The following is a 24,404-nucleotide window of genomic DNA, read 5'->3' as shown; positions in this document are numbered from 1 at the left end:
GCTAAGACCTAGATATTCAAATGTTAAACCTGTGAATCAAGACTAAAGGTCATGATGAATATTTACGTATCGAGCAGCTGTGATTATTTTAATATGTTACAGTCCCCACAGCTATTTGATATGTCCCCTTTGCCAGAAAGGGAGTTTTTCAGTGCATTTCAACTTCTGCAGTGCAAAAAAATCTGTAAATTAGCTAGAATTACTGATAGAAGCTGCCAGACTTTGCACTGAAACAGCTAGAAGGTGCTCACAAATTGTCTTCTATGCTCAGATCATGCTGGGTAGAAACATTAACTTCTGGCAGAGAGACAGAAAAGCTGGGGAACAGTAATACCTTGACAGCTATTTGCCTAGAAAATGTGTGCAAGACTCCTAGGGTGTTCTATATACATGGTGGTTTTATTAATTTTCCAGGAATAGGTATTTCAGTTTGGTGTTTTGACTATTTGTACAGTTTTTTGGAGGTTGTCTCCTTTTTCATGCATTTCTACATTAACACAATAGTACCTGTGCTAGATGGTACACTCTAACCGTACCAGAATGGTTAAAACAGTGCAATGTTTCTATAAGATAAACCTTGAGAAATTGTGCATCTATCAGTGCCTCTGAGTAGAAAACACTTGCAGTTATAAAATGTATTAATTATTAGTGAATTGCAGCTTATTATAAATTAAAAAATAAGACAAACACTGAAGATGACTTCTTACGTCTGGAAGAAGAATTTATATTTGTTCAAGACACAGCCAGATTTAAGATGTAGTTCAAAATGTAGCCACGGCAGTATGACTCTTCACGAGTCTATTTATCCTGTTAAATTCCTCAGTTTTCAAATCTGTAAAACAGGGGTAGTGTACTGGTACATTATTAAGCCTAAGTAGTATTTGTGAAGAGCTATTAGATGCTAACAGGATCTAATAGTACAACTTCTCCGTCTACAGTACTTCACTTTCTTTTATGTGAATAATTTCGTTGTTAATCTTAGACACATGACAAAGTATGTATGAGGCAAATATAGAAGTTCGTTGATATGGGTAGTAGTTGTGAACTTTCTTATGAGGAATTTTGTGTGTTCATTTGCATATTCTCATTTTTTGTATTCACTATTCTTGATGCTAGCACATCTATTCATTTAAAAAAAAAAAATCCAACACATGCACATGGAAGGCATTTGTAAGGGAGCGTATTATGTGGCAAAATAAATGGTCCTGTGGTGATTAGATTTGTAAAGTGACTCTGCATTCTTTCTCTTTGTTGTGACAAACATAGTCTTTTTATGGTACCTCCATTGCAAGGCAAACAATTAAAATTCATTGAGATGAAGAGCAGTGCTTGGGGGCTGCAAATATTCCCTAATTCAAAGCCTATAATAACAAAATTCTCTCAGGGTTATGGGTTATAGTTTTGTAACATAGTAGTTCTTAAAATGCATTCATACATTAAATTTGGGTTCCATGTGCAGAATGTTAAATAGCTGGAAGCTGTTGTTCAGTGAGACCAAACACAATGTTTTACATAACAAGTGACTGTGCAGGGTAAACTGCCATTTCTCACACTCTGGAATGAAATAACATGGGCAAGCAGTTTGAATTAACTTACAGTCAAAGCAGGCTGCAAAGTTGCTAGTACAGTTTTGATAGTAATTTAAATTACTTAGATAAAAAAAAATTGCAGCTACCTGAAAGTGAGAACATACATGATTTATGGATGCATAAATGTGTAAGTAATCTCAGTTTAGTGACATTCCCAGTTGTGGCAATGTGCAGAGATTAAAAAAAAAAATGTATGTGGGATAGCTGGCAGTGGTTTTCCAGGTGATTTTGCTCTAAAATATGGCTTCTTTTCAAATCTCTTCCAGGCATATGTGGTATTTGTCTCTACGTTAGGAGCACAATGGCTTGAAAGGAACTTCTCTGCCTTCCTTTCCCATATTCTAGATCTGGTGTCTCAGTCTCATCCTAAGGTTATTCAGAGTCAGATGGATGCTATCGGCTGTCGCCGCTGTGTTTCATTTATCCTTCGAGCTACAGTAGGAGGCCTTCTTGGAGAAAAAGCTCAAATTGCAGCTGCCAAGGAGATTTGTCAGGCCATCTGGAAACTGAAGAAAGTTGTGGGTATGAGTCTAACAAGATTATCCATTTGGGCCTCTGTTTTTTCTTTTTTAAGTGATTGTCCAACTTCCTAATCCAGAGACTGCAGAAATAGAATATATAGTGCTGATTTATTACCATAATAATGTAGAGGGCTTTTGATGGACTGCTTTGTTTTTAACTTGGGCTGGTTATTTGTTTGTGTGTGTCTGTGTTTCTGCATGTGTGTACTCACACAAGCGTAAACATCTTTTTTAACACTTCTTCCCTGGTGAATATAAATTTAACCAATTACAAATAAAATAAAATAATAAATATATGCAGTAATAAAATACAGACAGTATTGTAAAATAAGTTAAATTGGCAGTTAATGTGTGTCTGGCCAGATTCTGCCTTCCTGTTCAGAGCAGCTGACACTACTGATGGTTCAAAAAAGAAGCATTTGTTCCTAATTGACAAAATGAGCATTTCTTCTGGAGAAAACAGATCTCTTGCATGATAAAGTCTTGTACACAGCTTCCAAAAAAAGCTGCTGATCTTCCACCATCGTCCTTGTAGGGGAAAAGAAAGAGAATGCTGGGCATAACCAGTTGTCCCCTTGTGTACAGCTGCATATTGTATCCTAGTTAAATATCTAAATGTTAAATGTCTAAACTGACATCATCATTTGTGTCTCAAAAGATGAACTTTCAAAAAACTCCAGATTTTTCCCTCCCTCTTTATTTCACACCCCAACATTCTCGCTCGCTTGCTCTCACACTATTTCACTCTTTCCTTCCCTTTCTTTTCTCCTACTATGTAGTAAAGTCTGGCAAGATATATCAAAGCATGACCTCTTCAAGTCACTTTTGGTGAGGCTGAGAATAGCATGCTGCTTACTAGCTGCTGTTCCCCATCACTTAAAGATAAGCAATTTGGTAGCTTCCATTTTATCTACTCTCCTGCCCTCACAGACATTACTACACTATCCATTTGAGTAATAGAAATGTACTTGTCTCAGTGAAGGTAAACCTTTATGAAAACAGTTTGGTCAAAAATAAAAATGGTAATGATAAAAGCTCATTTGGTAATATAAACAACTTACCATAGCAAAATCCTTTTTCCAATCTGTTTGTTTCATTTTGGTAATGATTTCCTGGGGATCTTCCTATATTGTGTTATCAGATACTGCAATGAGTGACAATAACTTGGAAACAAGAATTAGTACAACAGATGTAACAGCAAGTCAGCACGTGCTTGTGTGTGCACTTCAGGAACTCGGAAGTCTCATCCACGGCTTAGGAACTACAGCAGCCCCATTACTGCAAGACTCCAGTACAGGTACAAGCCCTGAATTATTTTATGAACCAGAGTACAAAATATATTCCTTTGTTTACTGTGGTCTTCTCTGATTTCTTATGGCTAGACTGTCAATTCTTTCAAATCTGTTGGGATCATTTGTCTGGCATTGACTATAGCAACCTTTCTTCTGGAGTGCAGTCTCCTCACTTGGACCTCTTTAGTTCTTCTATCCTTTTCTGTTTTCTGCCACTAAACTAAAAACAAAAAAGGAAGAGGGGAAGTTGGCTACCTTACAAGATGTAGGAAATCTTCAGGCATTTCCCAAAGAGTTCTGTATCTTCTCCGACCTGTACTAGTATGTTAATTAAAAAAAACCCAAAACACTAAAACCAGTATTGAATTTAACTCCATTAAGGATTGTATTTGAAGTCCAACACTTTATAATGTTTATAGTAAATCAGTTTGAGCTGCGTATCTTCATCTACCTTTATTGTTTTCATTTAGCTGCATTTTTTCTGCATAGGTTCAAGTGGACATCTGTTTCCACTGCATGGGTTTCTGCTTCCTTGAGAATACTTACAGATATTTTCTATGCATGTTGGTGAATAACTGCATAATATGTTAGGTTTTCTCCATATTGTTACTTTTCATTCAAGGTAACTTTTTTTGGAAAAATATTGAAGTATTTAGATTTTATGAGAAATATTTCACAATAAAGATCAATGGTACTTTTTAAAGAGAAGTACAGAAACTGGATAGTAGTATGTTCACCAGTCCTCTGTGTATATTTTCGCTTGTTTGACAATCTGCTTGCCTATATCTTAAGTGTGTTTATACATTTTATTTTTCAGGAGTTCTGGAAGCAGTAATTTCTGTCATTCTTCATCCCAGCGTTTCAGTTAGACTAACAGCAGCTTGGTGTTTACGCTGTATTGCAGTAGCATTGCCCTACTGTGTGTCCCTACTGTTGGATCGTTGCATTGAACGTCTTGGTGCATTGAAATCCTCCCCAGAAGGAGTAACTGGCTACAGTTTTGCTGTTGCTGCTTTGCTGGGTGCAGTAAAACACTGTCCTTTAGGAATTCCACATGGAAAAGGGAAGGTATGGTCTGAATACTTTACTTACAGGCAGTTCTTTGATGTTTTTGCAGTAGTATTTGCATGTATTCTTTATGATGTGATTACATAACCCAGTATACTGATGAGATACTTTCTTTCCTCAAGAAGGGGATTTCGAAGCATACCATAACTCAAATAAACAAGTGTTTTTCTCACATGTGTCAAGATTGTGAATTTCTCAGGAAATATTACTAATGACTTTATTAACCACTCATACTGCAACCTTTTTCTAATGGAGAAGATTATTAGGGGAGAAGTTTGTTGTTTTGGGACAGAGGTCAATTCTGTGGACCTGTAAGGACTTAAATCGAACAGTCTAAGACAAGGTTTACCTGGAGAAAACATTTCTTGAGTAGAGTTATGTTTTTTGGAATTTCAAACTAAATTCTTTATAGCAAGATCAAACCTTCTCCAAATCTGGCCCAGTTTGACATTGACTTAAATTAGAAAGCTGACATTTCAGCAGTGTTAATGGTGAGAAAAGGCTAGTTTGGAGTACATACAGCTGAAATGTATCAGACTTTGCCAAAGGAAAAGATCTTTCTTCTATAAAAAAATAACTAGAAGTGTACGTACAGATCTATTGCATGATCTGATGTTAGAAATAAGTTTCCTGGAAGGAAACTTGTTCTATCACAGATTAAGCCAAATTAATGTTTCCCAGGCCCATCAATGACCCTCCAGTGTATACAGTTTCTTCAGTGCTTACACCAGTAACAGCAATTATGTATTATCTTGAACATCAGTAGTCAAGTCCAACAAAATCTTTAATCAAGTCCAACAGATACACACTTTCATTTTGTTTTACAGAATTTAACAGAAACCAGTTTCTTGCATTAACATAGTCTAAGATGCTTGTACCAATCTCTCCTCTAGCACAGATAGGATATACTGTGCTCTGAAGTTTTAGGGATATGCAGAGGTAGAAATACAGACTAGGAGAAGAAGCTGTTTCCATCTCAATGAGAACTTTATCCATGGAGTTACTGACAGTTGGAAAACCACGGTGCAACACAGATGTCAGTAGTACATGCTAATTCTCTTCATAATGTAGAAGCTTACATTCGCAGTTCTGAAAATACCTGTTTCAGAGCCAGTGGACATTAGAGAAGTGGCACACTTTGACACAAGGACTGTGGATTTTTTCTTGTTATCACATCACTGTAAGATGAAAGGAATGCATATGTAAGGAAATGTAAATGTAAATGAAAGGAATGTACATTAGGAAAAATGTCCCTTGCAGTGATTCCAGCCCACCCTTTCCGTGTTGAGTACTAGCAGTTCCACACCACTCCTTAACAGACATTGCTTGCTACAGTTCTCAACATTCAAAGTCCCAACTGCTGATGAAAACAGTTTATAAATGTAAAAAAAAAAAAAAGCCTGTTTTTCTTAGCTTTTAAAAACTTTTCCTCCTGATTACTGAAAGACCACAGGGAGAGAACAAAATGAATATCATTTGCCCAGCTATATAGATAAGAAGTGCCATTCAAATACTATACACCTAAGCAGAGCTACAGTTTCTATTTAACAGAGAAATGTAATTCTTAACAAAGATTTATTTTAGATGAATAGAATAGGATGAAGTAGGGCCAGGAGGAGGTATGGGAGGGCACGGAAAAGTGTGGGAGAAACACTGTATTCTGTGCTAAGCTGGCAGGGGGGAGAACAGAAGAGTTGACAAAAGCTCTTTTCCATTCTCTCCTAGGAACACTGCCAGATTCCAGACTAGATCCTCTTCTGAGGAGCTGAAAGAGACCAATGTTAAATAGAGCAGTTTTGAAAAGGAAATCTCAAACGTAGACAGTAGTGACCTAGACAGAAGCTGTTTTATATTAATGCATTTTCCTTTGAGAGAGCAGTTAGAGTTGCAGGTGGAACCTATTCAAGAAAACAAAATAATTAGTAGGTTTGTATATATTTAGCATTCTGTACTAGTGCCTGTACTTCAGTTCAAAAAACATACTTCAAAAATAAGACATTTCTCCTAGTACATAGAGAGAAAAATTGTCAGAGATCAGTAAATGAAATCCTTTCTAGGATGTTTGTTTTACAGGTAATTTAAGTAAACAAAGCTGTTAGTGATTTTTAGTAGTATAATTTAACAAGGGTACTGTTTTAATTTTAGAATCAAATATTTTATCTCTATCAGGAATCTATAAAAATAAATTTCTTCATTTGCAACCACCTGATAGCATTATGGAATTGGGGAAACTAATATTTTCAGACTGTTAATATTTCATGAAGTTTTGGAAGTGTACAAATTTCAAAATTTCATGAAGCAAACTTTCATGTGCAAACTTTCATGACATTTTATAAGTGTGCAAATAAATTTTAGAAGGATGTTGTCTATACTGTCCAAATAAATTACAGTGTGCAAAAAAATTATAGAAGGATGCTGTCTATACTGAGGCTTCTAATGGTATTATTGATAATGACACTTCTTACTTGTAATACTAACTTATAAGCAGTTTGGTTTGGTGACCAGACATAATGCAAGATGTAAGAAATACTTTTTGGCATATGTGAAACATAATTGAAGCAAAATCACTTGCAGAATACTTCTAGCATTTGTAGCCATACTGTGGTAGTTGATCATGGACACAGTATGTGTTCCTCCATGTAAATTCTAGGTAGCTTGTGCTTTGGTAACGAGCGTAGATTGTCATCTTGCATTTAGCACATAATAATAGGCATGTGCAATTACTGCAGAGAAGCTAAGATAGTATTAATTCTAACTATACCATTCTAACTTGTTTGTTTAGTCATACCATTTGTTGATTTGAAAACTGTGAGAGACAATGACAGACATTATTCTAAAACAGGGATAAAAAGATAGTTACACCTCTTGCCACTTCTTCTGAGCTCTAATTCGTAGGTCTCATGCTATCCTTTTTCTACATAGTGACATAAACAGAGTATCAAAACACTTCTATCCTTGCAATGCATATTCCTGTGAGAATTATGAGCTGCCATTTTACTGCTGATAAAAGAAAGGGGACAAAGCAGCAAAGCAACTTACCTAGTACCCCACAGAACTGTTGAAGTCATCCCAGAATAGTACTGAAGTCAGTCATTGAAACTTCATGAGCCTGAGTTTATTGCCATAGTGTGAGAGGAAGATGGCATTCTATTTGGGGACACTGAAATAGGATTAAGTATCAAAGCAAATAATATTGAAAAAACATTTGGTAGTTACTAAGATGCTGATGCTCTATTTTTTTCTTTAACTTTGAAGGTAATCATGACAGTAGCAGAGGATTTGCTGTGTTCTGCTTCTCAAAACAGTCGCATTTCACTGCAGCGAACACAGGCTGGATGGCTGTTGATAGCTGCTCTCATGACACTAGGTAGTAGCTTTCTACAATTTTTCTTCAATGACATTAAGCTGTTCTGTGTTCTGTCTCTGACTTTAGTTCTTTTGATGTTTCATTTAATTTACCACTGCAAAATAATTCTAAAAAAACAAATGTTAATTGGAATCTTTAGAAAAACTTTCTAAAATAAAAATGTCATTTCTTTCAAATTTGCTATTAGCTCATTGGGAGCAAAGTCTGAAAAACAGTGACTGGGTGGGACCGCTATTAATTAAATGTAGAAGATATAATTTCAAAGTCAATATAACCAAATGTCTTTGTGGTCATGAAGAATTACACTGCTATTTTTTAACATCTATCCCAGCACAAAATGAGCTAATAATTTGTATTTCCCTCTTGTCAGGCATTTGAAATCTTACAGAACTTTCTGATATTTATTAGTGGTCAGATTATTGACTGTGATCACTAAATTACTAATGAAGAATGTATTTTATCTGTTTTGTTCATATTTTTTAAGGCATCTTTCATGTTTTCAGCTATTACTTCTGCTCAATGGCTCCCGTTTTTTTCTTAGATTAGGGAAAACACACCCTGTGCATTAATGTATAAGAAATGTTTGCTTTTCTGCACATCGCTATTGATTATTACATCTCTTTTATGCTGGTGATCCACAGGGTTTGTACTTAGTAAAACAGAGATTATAGTTGACTTGGTGGCATACCAGTGTGTGTGTCGATGGGTATGTAGTTATGTATGAAAACGGAGTACCAAGACGCTAAACGTTTGAGAAATTATATATAAGAAGGCTGGGAAGGTAGCATAAGGTTTTGTTCACAGCTGTAAAGATTTTGTGAACATAGAAAAAAGAACCAAAGAGAAAATTTAATTTTATTAATCCTTACATTGGCATGACAACTGTCAATGTTTACAGGTCCTGCAGTTGTCCAACACCATCTACCACGAATGCTGTTACTGTGGAAGTGCATCTTTCCATCATGCCCTAAAGACCTAGAAACAGAGAAGACACGAGGAGATTCATTTACCTGGCAAGTAACACTGGAAGGTCGTGCTGGTGCTCTCTGTGGTAAGCGGGATTTACAGTGTCTTTCTCTGCATATTGCTAGTTGGGCTGTTTGTTTATTTTTTCCTTCTGAAAGAACAATGATACTTCATATTGATTTTTTTCACTGGATGGTAAAGGATGTATTCACTCCCCAATATATGTGCTTGTACATATGTATTTACCTATGTGTATCTATCTATATATACATGTGTTTCATTTTTGTAAAAAACAAACAAACGAAAAACCCAAGAGGGTTTTTCCTCTTGTTCTTCTAATCAGTTGATTTCCAAACAGTAAGTGATATCAAGAAGGTTGCTTCTCCTCTCTTATTTAACCTACATATCACAGTAATGAATGAAGACCCAAACCAGGGTATGTTCTGTTGCTTACAGTCTATTATATTTGGTAAATAGCAGTTCTGTTTCCTAATCGGTAACTTACTGTAAGCAAAATAGAATTGGTGAGTCAGTCAAACACTTTGTGAGGGTGGGAAGACTTGGGTAAAAAATACAATAAGGAAGTTGCAGTTCTCAGCTGGTAGAGACTACTGTGTATTTGGCTGCTGTCTTGTAGGTTGCAATTTTTCATCATGAAATATTGTGAATTTGGGTTTACAAGAGATGACTCCAGTGATCTTCAAATACTTAATGTGTTTCAGTATTCTAAAGTACTAAAGGGTCCTTTGCATTGCAGAAATGTGAACTCTAGTATAGTGATCACCTCTCTCTCTCACTGTTAAAATCTATCGGAAAGTGTGGAAGTCAATAGTAATTTCATTTTAGAAGTAACCTAAACAATGAACCTTTAATTTTTTTTTTTTCTTTTGGAAATACATCTTTAATACTGTATATTCTCTAGGTGCTTTTTGAAAATTAAATTCAAGTTTAATTTTCTGTAAATAATTAAAAATACTTGTGTACATATAAGTTGTTTCTTAAAGTACAGTAATTAAGCTAAATTTAAACAGAAAAATAGCAAAGTGAGCAGTAGGTCATCTAATCATCATCCTTCTCCCACTTTTTTCTTTTTTGTATTATTATCGTGGAATTATCATGAAGTTGAGTTATATCCCATAATTCATACCAAAAAGCAAAAAATGCTTGCGTTTATATATGCAATTAAAAGTCAGGATATGAACATCCAAGCTGAGACACCAAAACACTGCATCTGTAAATGTGACTTTTTTCATTTGAGATTTTTATCAGTTTCCTAAATTATTGGTGAAAGTATTTTAAAATTTTTTTGCATGCTTTCTTCTACTTGTAAATTATTAGTGAGGTAATAGTGTGATTACTTCACTAATGTGATTTTTTTTCTTCTAGATATCTCACACTAAATTAAAATCCAATTCCTTTTCTAGCTATCAAAAGCTTTGTTTCCCACTGTGCTGGTCTTCTTACAGATGAAGTTGTTCAGAGACTTCTTCCTCCTCTTCCTAGTGCTGTTGATTTATTGACACAGTAAGTGTGTGTATAAAACTGTTAAATTAGATTCTGGTTTTGAAAAGCTACAGAGTAATCTTCTTGTATTTGATTTAGTGTGCTTTCTAAAGAACTTTCTTTTCAAGGTACAAAAATTAGAGTATAGAATTCAGCTGTATAGCTGAAGACTTTAGCTGGCATCATCATGTGTCTCACAGATTCCAGTATTGTGTAAAAGAGCTAGGGAGGAAGTTACTGCATGATTTTGTTAAGTTAGTGTTTTTATTCTGCTTTTTGAATCAAACATACACATTTGTGTTTACACGTGGTCATTTTTAATAAAATAAAAAACAAAGTTCAAGAATACGCTTGGACAAACAGTTTTAGATATAGGCATTTTTTATGTTTAGATTCAGAGCTAAGCTGGAAAGGGTCTAATAATTTTTAAACTTTTGCCTTCAGAATATGTAGTGATTTAATGTATTTGGGCTCTAAACATTAACTTACAGAGATATATCCACAAAAAAGTTAATTATAATAAATATAGGTACAGTCAAAGGAAATAGAAAGTCTTGTTTATTTTTCTAGTATTAAATAAAAATAATGACTGGGAATGGAGAACAGACATTCTGTCAGAACATGTGAAATAAATTGTTTTGCTTACTATTGGTAATGCAAATCAAAACTGTACTTACAGTATGTATAGATTTTAAAAGTATTCAGTAGAGTGGTACAAAAGAAACTGGAGTGTTGCATAATGCTTAAAGTCTTCAACATCTCTGATGTGCTTTTTATATTTTAAGGCTTTCTTCAATATATAAATCATATGGAAATTCTTTAAAAACACCATCAACAGTTTACAGACATAAACTTTATGAATTACTAGCAGTATTGCCTCCAAAGACTTATGAAGGTATGTATTTCCTTACAAAGAGAAATCCATTAAAAATACCATGGGCTCATTTTTAAGATTTTGTTCAACATATATTCAGCTAGCAAGAATTAATTCCACAATTTCTAATAAACAAATTTTATTCCCTGTGTTTAAATTTGATGAAATTGTAGTGAAGTCACTATGGTTTTGAAAAGATAGTGTTTATGATCGTCTTTTTCCCCTCTCCTCTTACAAATGCAGACTTTTGTCCTATTTTTAGTTGAAACTTGAAGGTAGACAACATTGCAATTTTAAACTATTTGAAGAATTTACTTTCTTTGCCTGTTTTACTTTCCATTGAATCCTAAATCCAAAAGGTGTAATCTTAGCATAAACCGATTGCATATAGTCCATTTAAAGAGTTTAATTGCTTCAAGTAGACTTATATATTACAGATATATTAATCTGATCCTGTGCAGATTGTGGATAAAAATGTTGTATTTAAAGAAAAATTTCAACAAAATCTGGAGATAGACTTACTTTTCTGTAGCAGAACATAACTAGCAGTATTTAAAATCTAATCCTCTAATCCAATAACTATGCACTGTAGTTAGGTCTAACAGTTCAACTAAAACAATAAATACCTTTGTTGTCTTTAAATTGTTTGCCACAGAGTACTGTATGGACTGAAATAAGGAACCAGAGTGGTTTTGACAGTTGTAAAGGGAAGTACAGGGTGTCTCGGATGGAGAGAGTATGGGCCAGTCAGGCATTGGCTGTGTACTCTATATCATGGAGGGAAGGAATCCTTACTCAAATAATCTGCTCCATCTAGTGGTAACTGCTAAGTGAATCTTCATAAGGACAAATCCTTGACCTTTGCCTTAAAGCTGTTGTCACATTAGAAGTCTGTATGTAACACCTGAAGCATAGTGTATAAGATTCATTTCTGACTTGGGCTTAAAAGACTGAAAACCTCCATCCCTTAAAGCAAGTTATTTATTTTCTTTTATTACAGGGGTGATGTTTTATAGAATACAAATATTTGGGTACGGGGGGTTTGGCAGTTTCTTGGTGTGTTTGGGATATTTGCATATGGTCTAACTTTATATTGAAAAATATACAGTGTTTTACAGTGTGACCTGCAAAGCCTGACTTTTGTGAGAGAGCATCCTAGCTGAGGATGCTGCATGCTAGAACCAATAAATAAAGAAAAAGTTTAAAAGGTTTGTTATAAATAAGTGGTCACCCTGCTGAAAGCTTTGTAAATAGCCTTAGAATCAAAACAGTAATTTGACAGATGTAGTCTCAGAGTTGTGCACCTGTTTGTAATACAGCAGTATGAGACTGGGGAAAGACTGGAAATGCATATATTGCCAGAGCTTATTTTCAAGGTCTGTTATATATTTTAACATATAAGTATGCATAATTTAAAAATGCAAAAAAAGTTTTTATGGTAAAGCTTCAAACAAATACCGTTCTTTCCATATTATTTCCAGTGACAGCTTCATGCAGTCATGAAATTTTGAGGCTGTATATCTTTGCAAATACTAGGATTTTTTAAAATAAATTATTTGGGAAAACAATATGATTGTGGAATCCAGGATGCTTTTTTCTATGTCTGATTTTAGTCATTATCACTAGGAAGAATATTAGGAGTACTCTTGTGTTGCACAGCCTGGCACATTTTGCATGGCTCAGTGACACACTGAATGAGAAGCTTTCACCAGTTAATGATTTTATTTCTCTTCTTTTCATTGTCTTCGATCTGGGTAGTTAGCCAGAGGCTAGAAACCTGCAAGTTGTTTCTTTTTGAGAAAATTGGTGATGGGGACATGTACTAGGAGTTGTAACTCAAGCTTTTAGTATTTGCAAATAATGTACAAAGCTTGTTTTCCTTAGCACAAGAGGAACAAAACAAAATACCCAGCAAAATAAACTGTTGAGAACAGATTCTTTATTCATAGCTCCAAGCCTTTTTTTCAATTCAAACCTTTAGATTTCTGAGGCCTGAGATACTAGGACTTGTTTAGGCTCTGCTTGGTCCTTTTTTGCTCTTTCTGCCTCTCAGTGTTTCTCTTACTGCTTTCTGTCATCACTAAAAATCAATATCTGCTGAAATAGCAGAATTTTATGAAGGCTTACTGTGAGTGTGCATGAGTAGTAGCTGATTTTTAGCATTATTTCAGCAATGACAGGTATGAGAAGAATGTATTAGGTTAACTTGAACATTTAACATGTTTTAGTTGCTGTCTTCTACCATGTGTGAACAGTTAAGACTTTGCAATTAAGACTTGATCCTAAGCATGAACTTGTTAAGCTGGGAAAAGCTGGTTCTGTTCCTAAGATGATGATTCATATTTGTGATCATTTTCATGTGTCATTGGTTTTGGATTATAATGTGCTCATGTTTTTGAGGCTAAAACATTTCTTTCCTGTGAGTTAATATAAAAACTTCAATTATTGTAATGTCCAATTTGAGAATTTCACACAAATCATTTCAGTAGTTTGAATTTTGATTATTAGATTTGTTGATGTTTTCTGTAGTCTGAAATTAATGTATTTTGTCAGAAAACTCATTAGGGTTCTTTTCATTTCTCAGCTTTTTGTGCTTGTTATGTTGCACTGTCTAAGCCATAACATTGAATACAAGCATTCACTTCTCTTTCTTAATAGGATGAGATGAATAGCTAGAATGCTGCAACAGCATTCTGGCTCAAAATTTTGAACTGCTTTGCATTGATCTAATATTATTTGACATGTTAAGGATGGCTAAGTGTCTGGGACTAAAATAAATGTTAATTTGGTTAAAAATTGCCGAGTACCTCCATTCAATTTTATTTGAAAAGCTGTTTTCATAGAAAGGGGATTTTTCAATTTTTTTGTGTGATCTATAATAATTAATGTAAGAGCAGTTTCTAATTGCTGTTTTTAATTACTGCGTTTTTTAAAAAGGCTCAATTTCTGTCCCTTTCACACACTATCTGTGCATCTTGGAATACATTTGATAGTGCTAACCTTTTGCATTTAGATTTGAGTTACGCACTTTGGGAAAAATGACATACTTGCTAATTAGTCAGAGAGGCAGGCAAAGCAACAGATGCCTGCAGGGGAGAGAGGCTGATGGGGACAGGATTTTGGGGGGGTAGGGGAGAGGAAGTCAGCTTTCTCAGAATGGATTCAAGATTCAGGAAGGATAAAATAGCTGGTTGCAGCTACCAGCTCCAACTATACAAATGGTTCTGCTTGTGCTCATGAGATGCTGATAACTGTGTTGTCCCACTTTTTGGAACTTCCATGTGTTGAAAAATTATAAGCAACGTTAGTGCAAATGGGTAATTGTGTGATCATCTAACAACAAAACTGAATGCAAAGAACTGGATATGTGGAGTTAAGCCCCACTTAATGCTGGTATTCCCCAATTCATGAGGACTTGACTTTGCAATCTTAATGCTCTGGAGGTAAATTCTTATGTAATATTTGCAAAAAGACCGTGTACGTTCTTTAAGATCAGTTCTGCTGTGTTTTTCAACACTACTTACTTATCAGATAAGCCAGACCTTTCTCATCATGCATGGTTCAGCACTGGAAATGTTCTCTCACTGCAGGGGCTGTTTTAATAACGTAAAATAGTCTGACTTGGAATGCCTAATGTTGTTTTTTATGTATAATGTACAATCTTGTCTGAAATATTATGTACAAAAACATGCGAAAGTTTTAACTACCAGTGTAAATTATCATAATGTAACCCACAGTAAATTCCTCATGGTTTGCTTTTTGAGTGCAAACTCCTGAAATAGGGGAGTACATTCTGCAGCTTTTGGTTATTTATCAGACTTATGGATGTTTTAAATTACATCTGCTTGCCAAGTCCAAGTACTCCTGAGTGGTTATGTAATACATTCCACAGCATTAATTTTCAGGAAGTAGAAGAAAATGTGGCTGTGCTTGTAACTGCCTTTTTTCCTCTACTTTAATTGTAAATGTAACTACCTTACTGGATTAGCAGTTGTATGGCATTATGTCTTCTGTGAAGGTAAAGGTCTCTGTTTTTCTGCTTCTAGGTTGCTCTATGTGCTTAGTTTGCTTATATTAGGTAGTGCTTTTTTTGTTTCCCTTGTAGCAAGAGTGTTCTCTAATTAACTATTTGAAGACTTAAGAAAAATGTTAGATGGATGTTACTATTTCAGTATAAATATCTTGCTCCCAAAGTTGCTTGTGGAAAGTCATTAACTGAAAATTTTGAATATTTTTCCTTTTAATTTAAAGGAAGCTTCTGTGCTGTTCTAAAAGAGTTAGTGGCTGACTTGACTGTCCCAGATAGCCAGATCGATGCCTCGACATTCTTGCTTCCACCCCTTTGTCATGAGAATGATCTCCTTTTACTCGGTCCCTTACTGCAGGAGACTGACCACCGATTTATCGAAGAGCAGGTACTTTTTGATCTAGTATAATGGTGGTGGTATGTTTGCATACAGTTCTAGTTATTTGGGTCAGTGCTGGTTTTGACTTGGTCAGAAATATGGCTATCACTTTTTTCCTTCTTACAGCTCCTTTTAGGTAACAGCATAGCTGGCGGCAGCCTGGAATATGACCCTTACTCAATTTATGAGAAAGTTGCAAAAGGTGATTCAGTACCTAAACCACTACCTCCCGTATTGTCTGTTATCAGTGCAGCAACTCGTCTTTTTGGAGTTATGTTTTCCCATGTAGCAGAATCTCACAGGTAAAGTAGTAATTGTAACTGTTGGGGAACTTTGGAGATGCTAAAACATGGTCACAGTGTTCGAGATTAAACACAGAAGAAAACAATTCTGAAAAAATAATGCATTGTATAAGTGGATTCTGTAAACCATCTGATTATTATAATTCAGACTAACAAATTATTAGACTTTCTGTTTAAAGTTACTCACAATGAAAAGGCACATCCAGTAAGAGGTTACTGTCATCATAATAAATTCTGTTGACCAAGAAAAATTATGTTTTGTTTCAACAGTCAGATCAAAATAGAAGTTATTTTAAGAGATATTACACAATTATTATAGCACTTAATACATAATTACTAAATGCCTTAGAACCAAAGAGGGACAAAAGGGGTAGGAAGCTGCAGTAAAATTTAACCATTATCCTGCCTCATTCTTTATAAAAAATGGATGGGAAGAAACAAGAGTGTATTTGTGTGTATGTATCTTCCTACTGCACACATGGCATTTTGGTTTGTTTCACATTTATAAGCACACCAATTGCTGAGCCATGAAATTCCTCAAGACTTTTGCATGCTGTTGCTTATTCTGTGTGCTGCTGGTTTCTTGAATGCAGCATTAGAGCAAATCAATTATTTTTAAATTAAACAGCTTTATATTTTCAAAGCCAACGGTAGTTAGAGCTCAGATCATGATCATTATAGGTGGCGATGGTTTTGTAATTTCCTGTGAGGGGTGAGTGCTTAGTATACGAGTCTTGATGTCTTCACTGTTTAGAATGCTCAGGATTTAGTGTAATCCCGAGGCAGCTGTTTGGATACGAGCATACCTGCCAATAAAATTGCCATATGCCTTATAATATGTTCTTCTGGCTTGCATTTACTTCCTTATTCTGTCTTCACCTACAGCTTTTTTTTGTGGTGGTTTTTTTTTTTCTATTTGTCTGGGCTTTTTGCCCCTACTGTCACCAGGTTGCTGGTTTGTTTTCTTCACCTGTTTCTCAAGACCTGAACTAATTGCTGCAGATAACTGCATTTTCCTTTTCTTTTTCTTTTCCCTCGTCCTTTCTCAAACTGTAAGTCAAAATGCATCATTCCCATACACAGTTCCTTTTAATAACATTTGTCTAATGTTACTTAGAGATAAGTGATTATCTGAGAATACATACATTATAAGGAAACAAAGGCAAAAAGTTCGTTATTACCTATTCTAATATGGAATACAAAATTTTTTTGTAGTAGACAGGGATGCCAGTTGAAGGAAAATGCTCAAGAGTTAAGGTAATAGGTTTGTTGCACCTCTGTTTCTAAAATATATAGGCTTTGTTTTGTGTTTTAAAATAAAATAAAAAAGCTTGATTTGTTTCCTTAATTTTTAATTCTGTGGTTTCTTCTCTGGTTTTGTTTAAGGCTCCAGGTGTTAGAACAGCTGTTGAATTCCATAAAGCAAACAAAAGGATCACGGCAACAAATAGTACAGCTAAATGTTGTGTCAGCCTTTTCTACTTCCTTAAAGGTAAATCTCCTTTGTTTCTCTCCTTTGTTTCTCTTCTTTGTTTCTCTCTCTCTCTGTTACAAAAACATGGCATCTGTTGGTTCAAATGTGTCTACACAGAAGTTCTTGTTTTGATTAACAGTCAAGGTGAAGATCAGTCCTGTTTTCTGTGACAGTATATTGTTTTGTGATGTCACACTTTTCTTAAGTGCTGAAGAGTCACAGTTTAATTTTTCCCTTTTCTTAATGTTAAAGGGTTAGGGAAACCCATTCTAGTACACTGTACTATACTATCATCTATACTAGTGTCATTCAAATAGGAAAGAGATGGAAAAATTCTATTTGTATCATTTCTGTCTTTATCACTGTCTCTTTCATATTTCTTACTGTATAAATAAAAAAGTAACTATTGGTAAAATAATCTCATAACTATCTGCCATTTGTTGCTTTTCCCTAATGCTTTTTTTGTATTTTACTCTGTTCATGTGCATTTTTCATTCTTCCCTTCTTAGGCTTTATTCAAACTAAGGCAAAATGTTTTCAGAATAGGCAAGACCTTTCATTTTACAATATTTGTAAATTTGGGGCATATTTAAGATGCAATCCAGATAACTGCTGTAGCTTTTGCTTACACTCTTTTTTTGACCTGGTATTTTTCTTTGTGTCATTGTTCTGTTTTCAATGGTTTTCTTTTTTATATTATTTCCTGAATTTTATACTAGTGTGTTGGTTTATTGGGTTCTACTGCGATCTATCCAGTATTTCTTAAAATCAGAATGTTGATATGATAATGTTGTGCTATGATGTACACCTACGTGGAGTTAGACTTCTAACTCTCAAAACAGCGAATAAAAATAGAGAAATTCCTCAGATAAAAGGTGAAGAAAATCAAATTCCTTCTGGCAGTCTTGTAATTGTTGCATGACTGACAGAAAAGCACATTCTGATTACTATACTGTCTTGCTGTTTAATATATTTAATATCTGTTTTTAGCACTTGGCTAACTGCAAGGGAAGTTTAGGTCCAGAAGAAGTTAGAAGGTCTGCCCTGGCAGTAGTAATGGGTGCCTTGGAAAGCAATAATCCACTCCTAAGATGTGCTGCTGCAGAGTGTTTGGCCAGATTGGCACAGGTGGTTTCTGACAGTGCCTTCACTGCTGGATTAGCACAAGTCAGTTTTGACAAGTAAGTTCAAAAAAAGTGTGGTAAATTACTGGTTATGTTTATAAAAATGTTTGAGAAATCTACCTGGCCCCTATTATGATGATAATTTTGGAAAGCTGGTTTCCTTCATGAATTTGATGTCACTTCAGAAATTAATAGGAAAAAGCACTGCCTGACTTCTGTATGTATTTCTTAGTTTTGCTGATCTTTAAGAAGATTGTCTAAGTAAGCATGTAGACTTTCAAATAAATTAAATTGGCTGCTGTTCTAGCCACATCATTTAAGTATACCTAAAATATTTTTGGTAATTCCTTCAGATAAGAGATGACAAGTGAACTTAGAATTTTGGCAATGTAACAGTGTCTAATAAAATATTTTCCTGATTATATACTAGAAATTCCATTTGTAGATGTGTTTATTACATAGTATCAGTCTTGGTGATTACATTAACAGCTTTCTTTTTTTGTAATTAATAGGCTAAAATCTGCTAGGGATGTGGTATCAAGAACAGGTCATTCTTTGGCTCTGGGATGTCTGTATAGATACTTAGGAGGAATAGGTTCTACTCAGCACCTGAATGCATGTGTTGGAATCCTTTATACTTTATCTCAGGACAGCACTTCTCCTGATGTGCAGGTACTTGTAACATTTTTAGATAAGTGACAAATTAACTGATTTATATTCTGAAGTATAAGTTTTTTCTTGTAAGAATAACGTTTCACAACCTCTTAGGCATACCTCACAGGTGATGGCTGGAGCAGCAAAGGCAATGAAAACCATAGCCCCTGCTCAAAATCCACCTTCCAAGCAAGAACTATGATGAGATATGGGAGGTTCTTATTTAATCGTCATGAGGCTAAGATATGCTGGCTTCAAAAACAATATCTGATGTTTTAGGAATTGATTAATTTCACATTCACCTATATCTTAACCTTGACTAGATAGTACCCAGTTTTTTTTGTTCACAGCAGTTTTTTTCTCTGCTACGATCTTTACCTCACAGCATTTTTTGTTGAAGGGTTATGTAGTAAATAATGGATTTGTAGCCTGAATGCTGTAGAAATTGGTCAATATACTTCCTTGAATAAGGCAAGATGTTTTGAAGACTAATTCAAATTTTTTCTCTGTGGCTAAAACTGTTATCTATCAGAATAGCTTTAAAAGACATTGAGTGTATTCTATATAATTGTCTAAATCTTAGTCAAAGAATTTTTTTAAGCTTTATCTACAATATCTTCACACAGAGATTAACTGTATGTGGACATGAAACAGATGTGGCTATTGGTGCAAAGTAACTGAGACTAAAACAGCATGTTTTTTCAGCAACTGTTGTATTTTTTTCTTAATTCTCTTGTTCTTGCACATGAAACTATAAGAAATTTTACAAAAAGTAGAATGTATTTAAGGAATATTTACTATTAATTTATTTAATTAACAATGACAAATTTAAAATGGTTCTTCCATTGCAGAATGTATAGTTACTTGTAAAATATTCAAAATGGCTTATTAAGCATCAGGTTGTTAAAGTTTCTTTCTATAACCTCTCTATTTGTCCCTTTGGAAACTAAAAGTGCAACTTTTATTACACTTAATTACTGAATTTCACTTGAACTATAGAATTTTAAAAAGATCTTATGTTTGTTCTATCATATAGACACTACATGACTCCTCTTATTTTACAGGCATGGGCATTACACTCTCTGGCACTGATAGTAGATTTAGCTGGCCCCTTGTACCATGTGCATGTGGAACCTACCTTATCTCTTGTTCTCATGTTGTTGTTGACTGTGCCTCCTGCTTACACTGAAGTTCACCAAAGCCTTGGTCGCTGTTTAAATGCACTTATTACCACGCTGGGCCCTGAGTTGCAAGGTATGCAACATACAATAGCGTCAGCTTTGTTTGGTTTAGCAACAACATTGCTAAACTTTGAATGTGTAATTCAAATTTTATCAACAAATAAGTGCATGCTAAGTTTTTTCCTTGTTCTAAGACAATATTTCACAGGCCATGAGTTTATGCAATTAAGATGACATGACTGCTAATTTTCCAAAAATAGTGTCTCTTTTTGACATCTTTTCCTTTGTTTGGAGAACACAAACTGGTTCTCCAAGCCCTCCCTTGGGCTGAAAATCCTTACGTTTGGCATGAAAACGGAAAGTATTCATATTTCAAGAGTTAGGGGCCAGTCTATCTCTTGGTTATGATGCAGACATTTAAAATTTACATCTAAATCAAATTTTAGGTAGCTGGACACTGAAATTTCCAGAGAGCAATGTGACTGTTACTCATTGATATTGGAGTATAATACAGATATAGAAAGTATCCTTCAAGAGAATGAAAGTCACAGGTGGCTTGGAAAAAAGACAGGTTATCATGTTTTGAAAAAAAGAGTGATGTTTTAAAAACAAAAACAAAAAACCTTTTTTCTTCCAAATATAGGCAGCAGTACGACAGTTTCAGCCTTAAGAACTTCCTGCCTTCTTGGCTGTGCAGTGATGCAGGATAATCCTGACTGCCTTGTTCAGGCTCAAGCCATCTCTTGCCTTCAGCAGCTTCACATGTTTGCTCCTCGACACGTCAACTTGTCTAGCCTTGTAAGCTGCCTATGTGTGAGTATACGTTTACTAGTCTATATCTTTGTATTTTAAAACATTTTGTTCAGAAACACTTAAAAAATGCAGATGCTTCTTTAACCAGAGAAACTGATCATTGTGTAGTGGTGAGGTATTTCATATCCTCCTACAGGTAAGTATTGTCTCTTTTTTCAGTTTTTTCCCCAGTTTCTGCTTCCCCTTTACAAGATGAGCTCATTCTGTAGAAATCTTGGCCTTCTGAACTGCTTGCAAGTGCATTCTGCTGCTCTTATTAAGGCCAGTTGCCTGGCAGGGTATACCATCCATTACAACTTGGTGCTGGATTTTTACCAGCTATTTTATGTTGGCCAGCTTTTTTCCTCTGCTGTTTTTTCTGTCTCAGGTGAAGGATTGATTTAAAAAAAATTGTGTGTACTAATTACTGAGAATTGGTTTTTTTGGATTTGTTTTTTAATGATGGTGAAAAATTGTAGATTTCTCTATTTTGTAATTTCTGTAGCACTAATGCTTCAGTGTACTGACTTCTTGGCAGTCAGTATAAAAATTTCTGACACATAAGTAATAGTCAAACTAGGTCTTTTTGAATAGCTGCTGTTCTGAAGCACTTAGTTCTATAAAAAAAGCAAAAATAATCTTCTGGTAATTATTAGCCTTGGTGGGTTTTCAGGGGCTAGCTAGGGGGGTGGTGTGTGTTTTGTTTTGTTTTGTTTTTAAATAAGACCATCTAGTCTCCCTGTAAATCAGAGAGAAACAAAAAATCACAGACAATAAAGTATGGTGGGTTTTTTTAATCTCTCTTGTTTATCTTAACACAGTTCTTATTCACATCTTCCCCTGGGTAGCACTTGTATATCGTTAGTAACCATATATTGATTTTGTATATAGTTTAGATACCTTCTATTTATCTTTATTCAGTTTGACTAGAAACATGATTATGGGAGCCAGGAAAAATTGAAGGAGAAGCTCTTTCAGCCTCACATTAGGTTAGGCATAGATATACTAGTTGCAGAAGAACTGGAACTCATCTGAAGTGTTCTGTCTTTTAACATATACCAGCTATGATTTTCTCTTCTCTGGGCAAAACACAGTTTTTCTTACATTGACAAAATCACAACAAATCATATAAGTCACTGTTGTGCTCAGAGGATGTATTAGCATTTGGGATCATATGTAAGTCCACGTACAGTCTGCTTCCGTGTACAGTATGATCTCTCTAACTAATAGCAAGTACCTACTAATTAAGAGGATGTCATGATAAAGTTGTCTATGATATTACTGATTTGTATTGTTATTACAAATTGTCTCAAAGTACTTCATACAGTACTTTAAGAAGAAGCATGGTTCGTGGCTCGAGTGTGTGTGTTCGTGCATCTGCATACATGTGTGTGTTCACCTCTATCCCAGAAACAATTGTGAGCTTCACAGGGGAGGAGTCCACCAAAGTCAGTGGCCTTACATGGATGAACTTTTCTCATTCTCATGAACTTGTTACAGAACTATGGCCAATATTGCTGATACTGACAATTCAGTAAACGTTAATAGTCTCTCAGGAGTGTCATAAACAAAGAAGGTTTGAGTGTGTGCTTTGCAGGTCTGTGAGAAGATCATTGCACAAGCAGACTTCTGCATTTGCAAAACTCACCATCTATCCATGTAGTTTCCACCCACTAGATCACCATCTAGCTAGGAAAGCAGAATAAACTATTGAACTGGACCTGAAATCTGCTCTTGACTCTGTTGTTGGCTTGCAAGGTGACCCTCAGTGAGTCATTCTACATGACTTTAAATTTCTGCAAGTAGAGAACAAGGTGTGACTGTCCTCCTTTGCAATGCTTTTTGAAGTCTTAAGGGGAAGTGGAGTATAAAAGCTGGGCACTAGATACTGTGGATATTCACCACTACATTCTTTATTTAAGGCAGAAAAACAGGAGAGGCAAAGAATCTGTGGTCAGATAAGTGATCTTTTCCCCTTCTGTCCATAGAAACATGAATTCTCACTCACAAAATCTTGAAAACAAATGTGCAAAGAATTTTTTTTTTTTTTTTTTTTTAGTTACATTTGAACTAGCTCCTCTCTCCACCCTTTTTTCATAAGGTTTCTGGAAAATTTCTGTGTCTTCAAACTTGCCTTTTTAAAATTCTGAAAGGACATTCTCTTCCCCCTCTTCCCCCTCTTCCCCCTCTTCCCCCTCTTCCCCCTCTTCCCCCTCTTCCCCCTCTTCCCCCTCTTCCCCCTCTTCCCCCTCTTCCCCCTCTTCCCCCTCTTCCCCCTCTTCCCCCTCTTCCCCCTCTTCCCCCTCTTCCCCCTCTTCCCCCTCTTCCCCCTCTTCCCCCTCTTCCCCCTCTTCCCCCTCTTCCCCCTCTTCCCCCTCTTCCCCCTCTTCCCCCCCCTCATCTTTTCTTTTCTTGTCTCTTTTTTCTTTTTTTCCTTTATAAATGTAGCATTAGGCATGCCAACACAACAGCTGCAAGCTGCCTTCTCTACCTGTCTTCCCACCCTCTAGAGCATGAGATGGTTCAGGTCCCCAAAGTATTTAGATCATCCAGTTTGTGACTATGCTAGCACTAACAAAACATGACTCAGGCAATGGATACACAGCTTCACTGGCTTGCTTTTTTTTGCCTTTTTTTTTTTTTAAATTCTGTACATGTGTCTGTCATTATCTAGCTTCCCTTCTTCAGCTTCTGAAAGTATTCCTTGTTTGTCAATAGGATCTTTTTTTCATGGGGCTTTGCATCTAACAGTAATGCTTATCCTGTCAGTTAAATTCTTGGCTCCAGCGGAATCAAAATCATATGCTTTTCATCATGTCTAACATTAGCTCTAAAGCTAACCTAGGTGAGCACAGACTTCTAAAGAGCTTATGTGTGTAAGCTTATGATGTAAACACCAGTTTTCAGCTGCAAGACATTAAAGGTATTTTGAAACACAATAAGTATACAATGTCAATAACTATGCTATGCTGTTGTCTTGGTACTGTTTAAGTCTAATTTTAGGGGCAGCTGGCTTGCAATTTAAGTGAGTTCAATATTAAATATAATATAAATGAACTAAGCAAATTAGGGTTTTGGTATGTTTGAGATAAGATTCTGAATTTTAATATATGCTGAATTTATGTGTAACAGTCTCCATGTGTGGTTGGTATCACTGTGATATCTATATTTTGGTTTTGTCATGACTGGTTTGTCATTTGTTTTTGTGCAGGAAATCTTGTTGGATAATTCTGTGTTGGTAGGTCCCTGTGCCTTGTTAATCCTAAACTTTTGCAGTTTGCAGTGGTGTTT

The 24,404-nt window shown here is 35.3% G+C and overlaps 1 protein-coding gene across 10 annotated transcripts in view; it reads left to right on the top strand.

The window, feature by feature from the left end:
- HEATR5A (HEAT repeat containing 5A) overlaps window positions 1–24,404 on the top strand; it is a 68,957-nt gene that overhangs the window by 22,122 nt on the left and 22,431 nt on the right. For 7 of the 10 annotated variants that reach the window (XM_052782567.1, XM_052782562.1, XM_052782566.1 and 4 more), the window contains 15 exons: window positions 1,856–2,111; window positions 3,252–3,407; window positions 4,220–4,470; window positions 7,726–7,837; window positions 8,736–8,888; window positions 10,228–10,327; window positions 11,092–11,201; window positions 15,432–15,595; window positions 15,713–15,888; window positions 17,275–17,380; window positions 18,353–18,543; window positions 18,999–19,158; window positions 20,205–20,394; window positions 20,965–21,134; window positions 24,325–24,351. In XM_052782567.1, the coding sequence (XP_052638527.1) occupies window positions 1,856–2,111; window positions 3,252–3,407; window positions 4,220–4,470; window positions 7,726–7,837; window positions 8,736–8,888; window positions 10,228–10,327; window positions 11,092–11,201; window positions 15,432–15,595; window positions 15,713–15,888; window positions 17,275–17,380; window positions 18,353–18,543; window positions 18,999–19,158; window positions 20,205–20,394; window positions 20,965–21,134; window positions 24,325–24,351 (2,322 nt within the window). The remainder of the gene's footprint in view (window positions 1–1,855; window positions 2,112–3,251; window positions 3,408–4,219; window positions 4,471–7,725; window positions 7,838–8,735; window positions 8,889–10,227; window positions 10,328–11,091; window positions 11,202–15,431; window positions 15,596–15,712; window positions 15,889–17,274; window positions 17,381–18,352; window positions 18,544–18,998; window positions 19,159–20,204; window positions 20,395–20,964; window positions 21,135–24,324; window positions 24,352–24,404) is intronic. The other 3 variants (XM_052782569.1, XM_052782568.1, XM_052782571.1) reach the window with 1 other exon arrangement.

This window comes from Harpia harpyja, chromosome 3, assembly GCF_026419915.1.
Source record: "Harpia harpyja isolate bHarHar1 chromosome 3, bHarHar1 primary haplotype, whole genome shotgun sequence".
In the NCBI taxonomy this organism is placed as follows: domain Eukaryota; kingdom Metazoa; phylum Chordata; class Aves; order Accipitriformes; family Accipitridae; genus Harpia; species Harpia harpyja.
The sequence above is the reverse complement of the archived record's forward strand: the minus strand, read 5'-3'. Positions and strand labels throughout refer to the sequence as shown.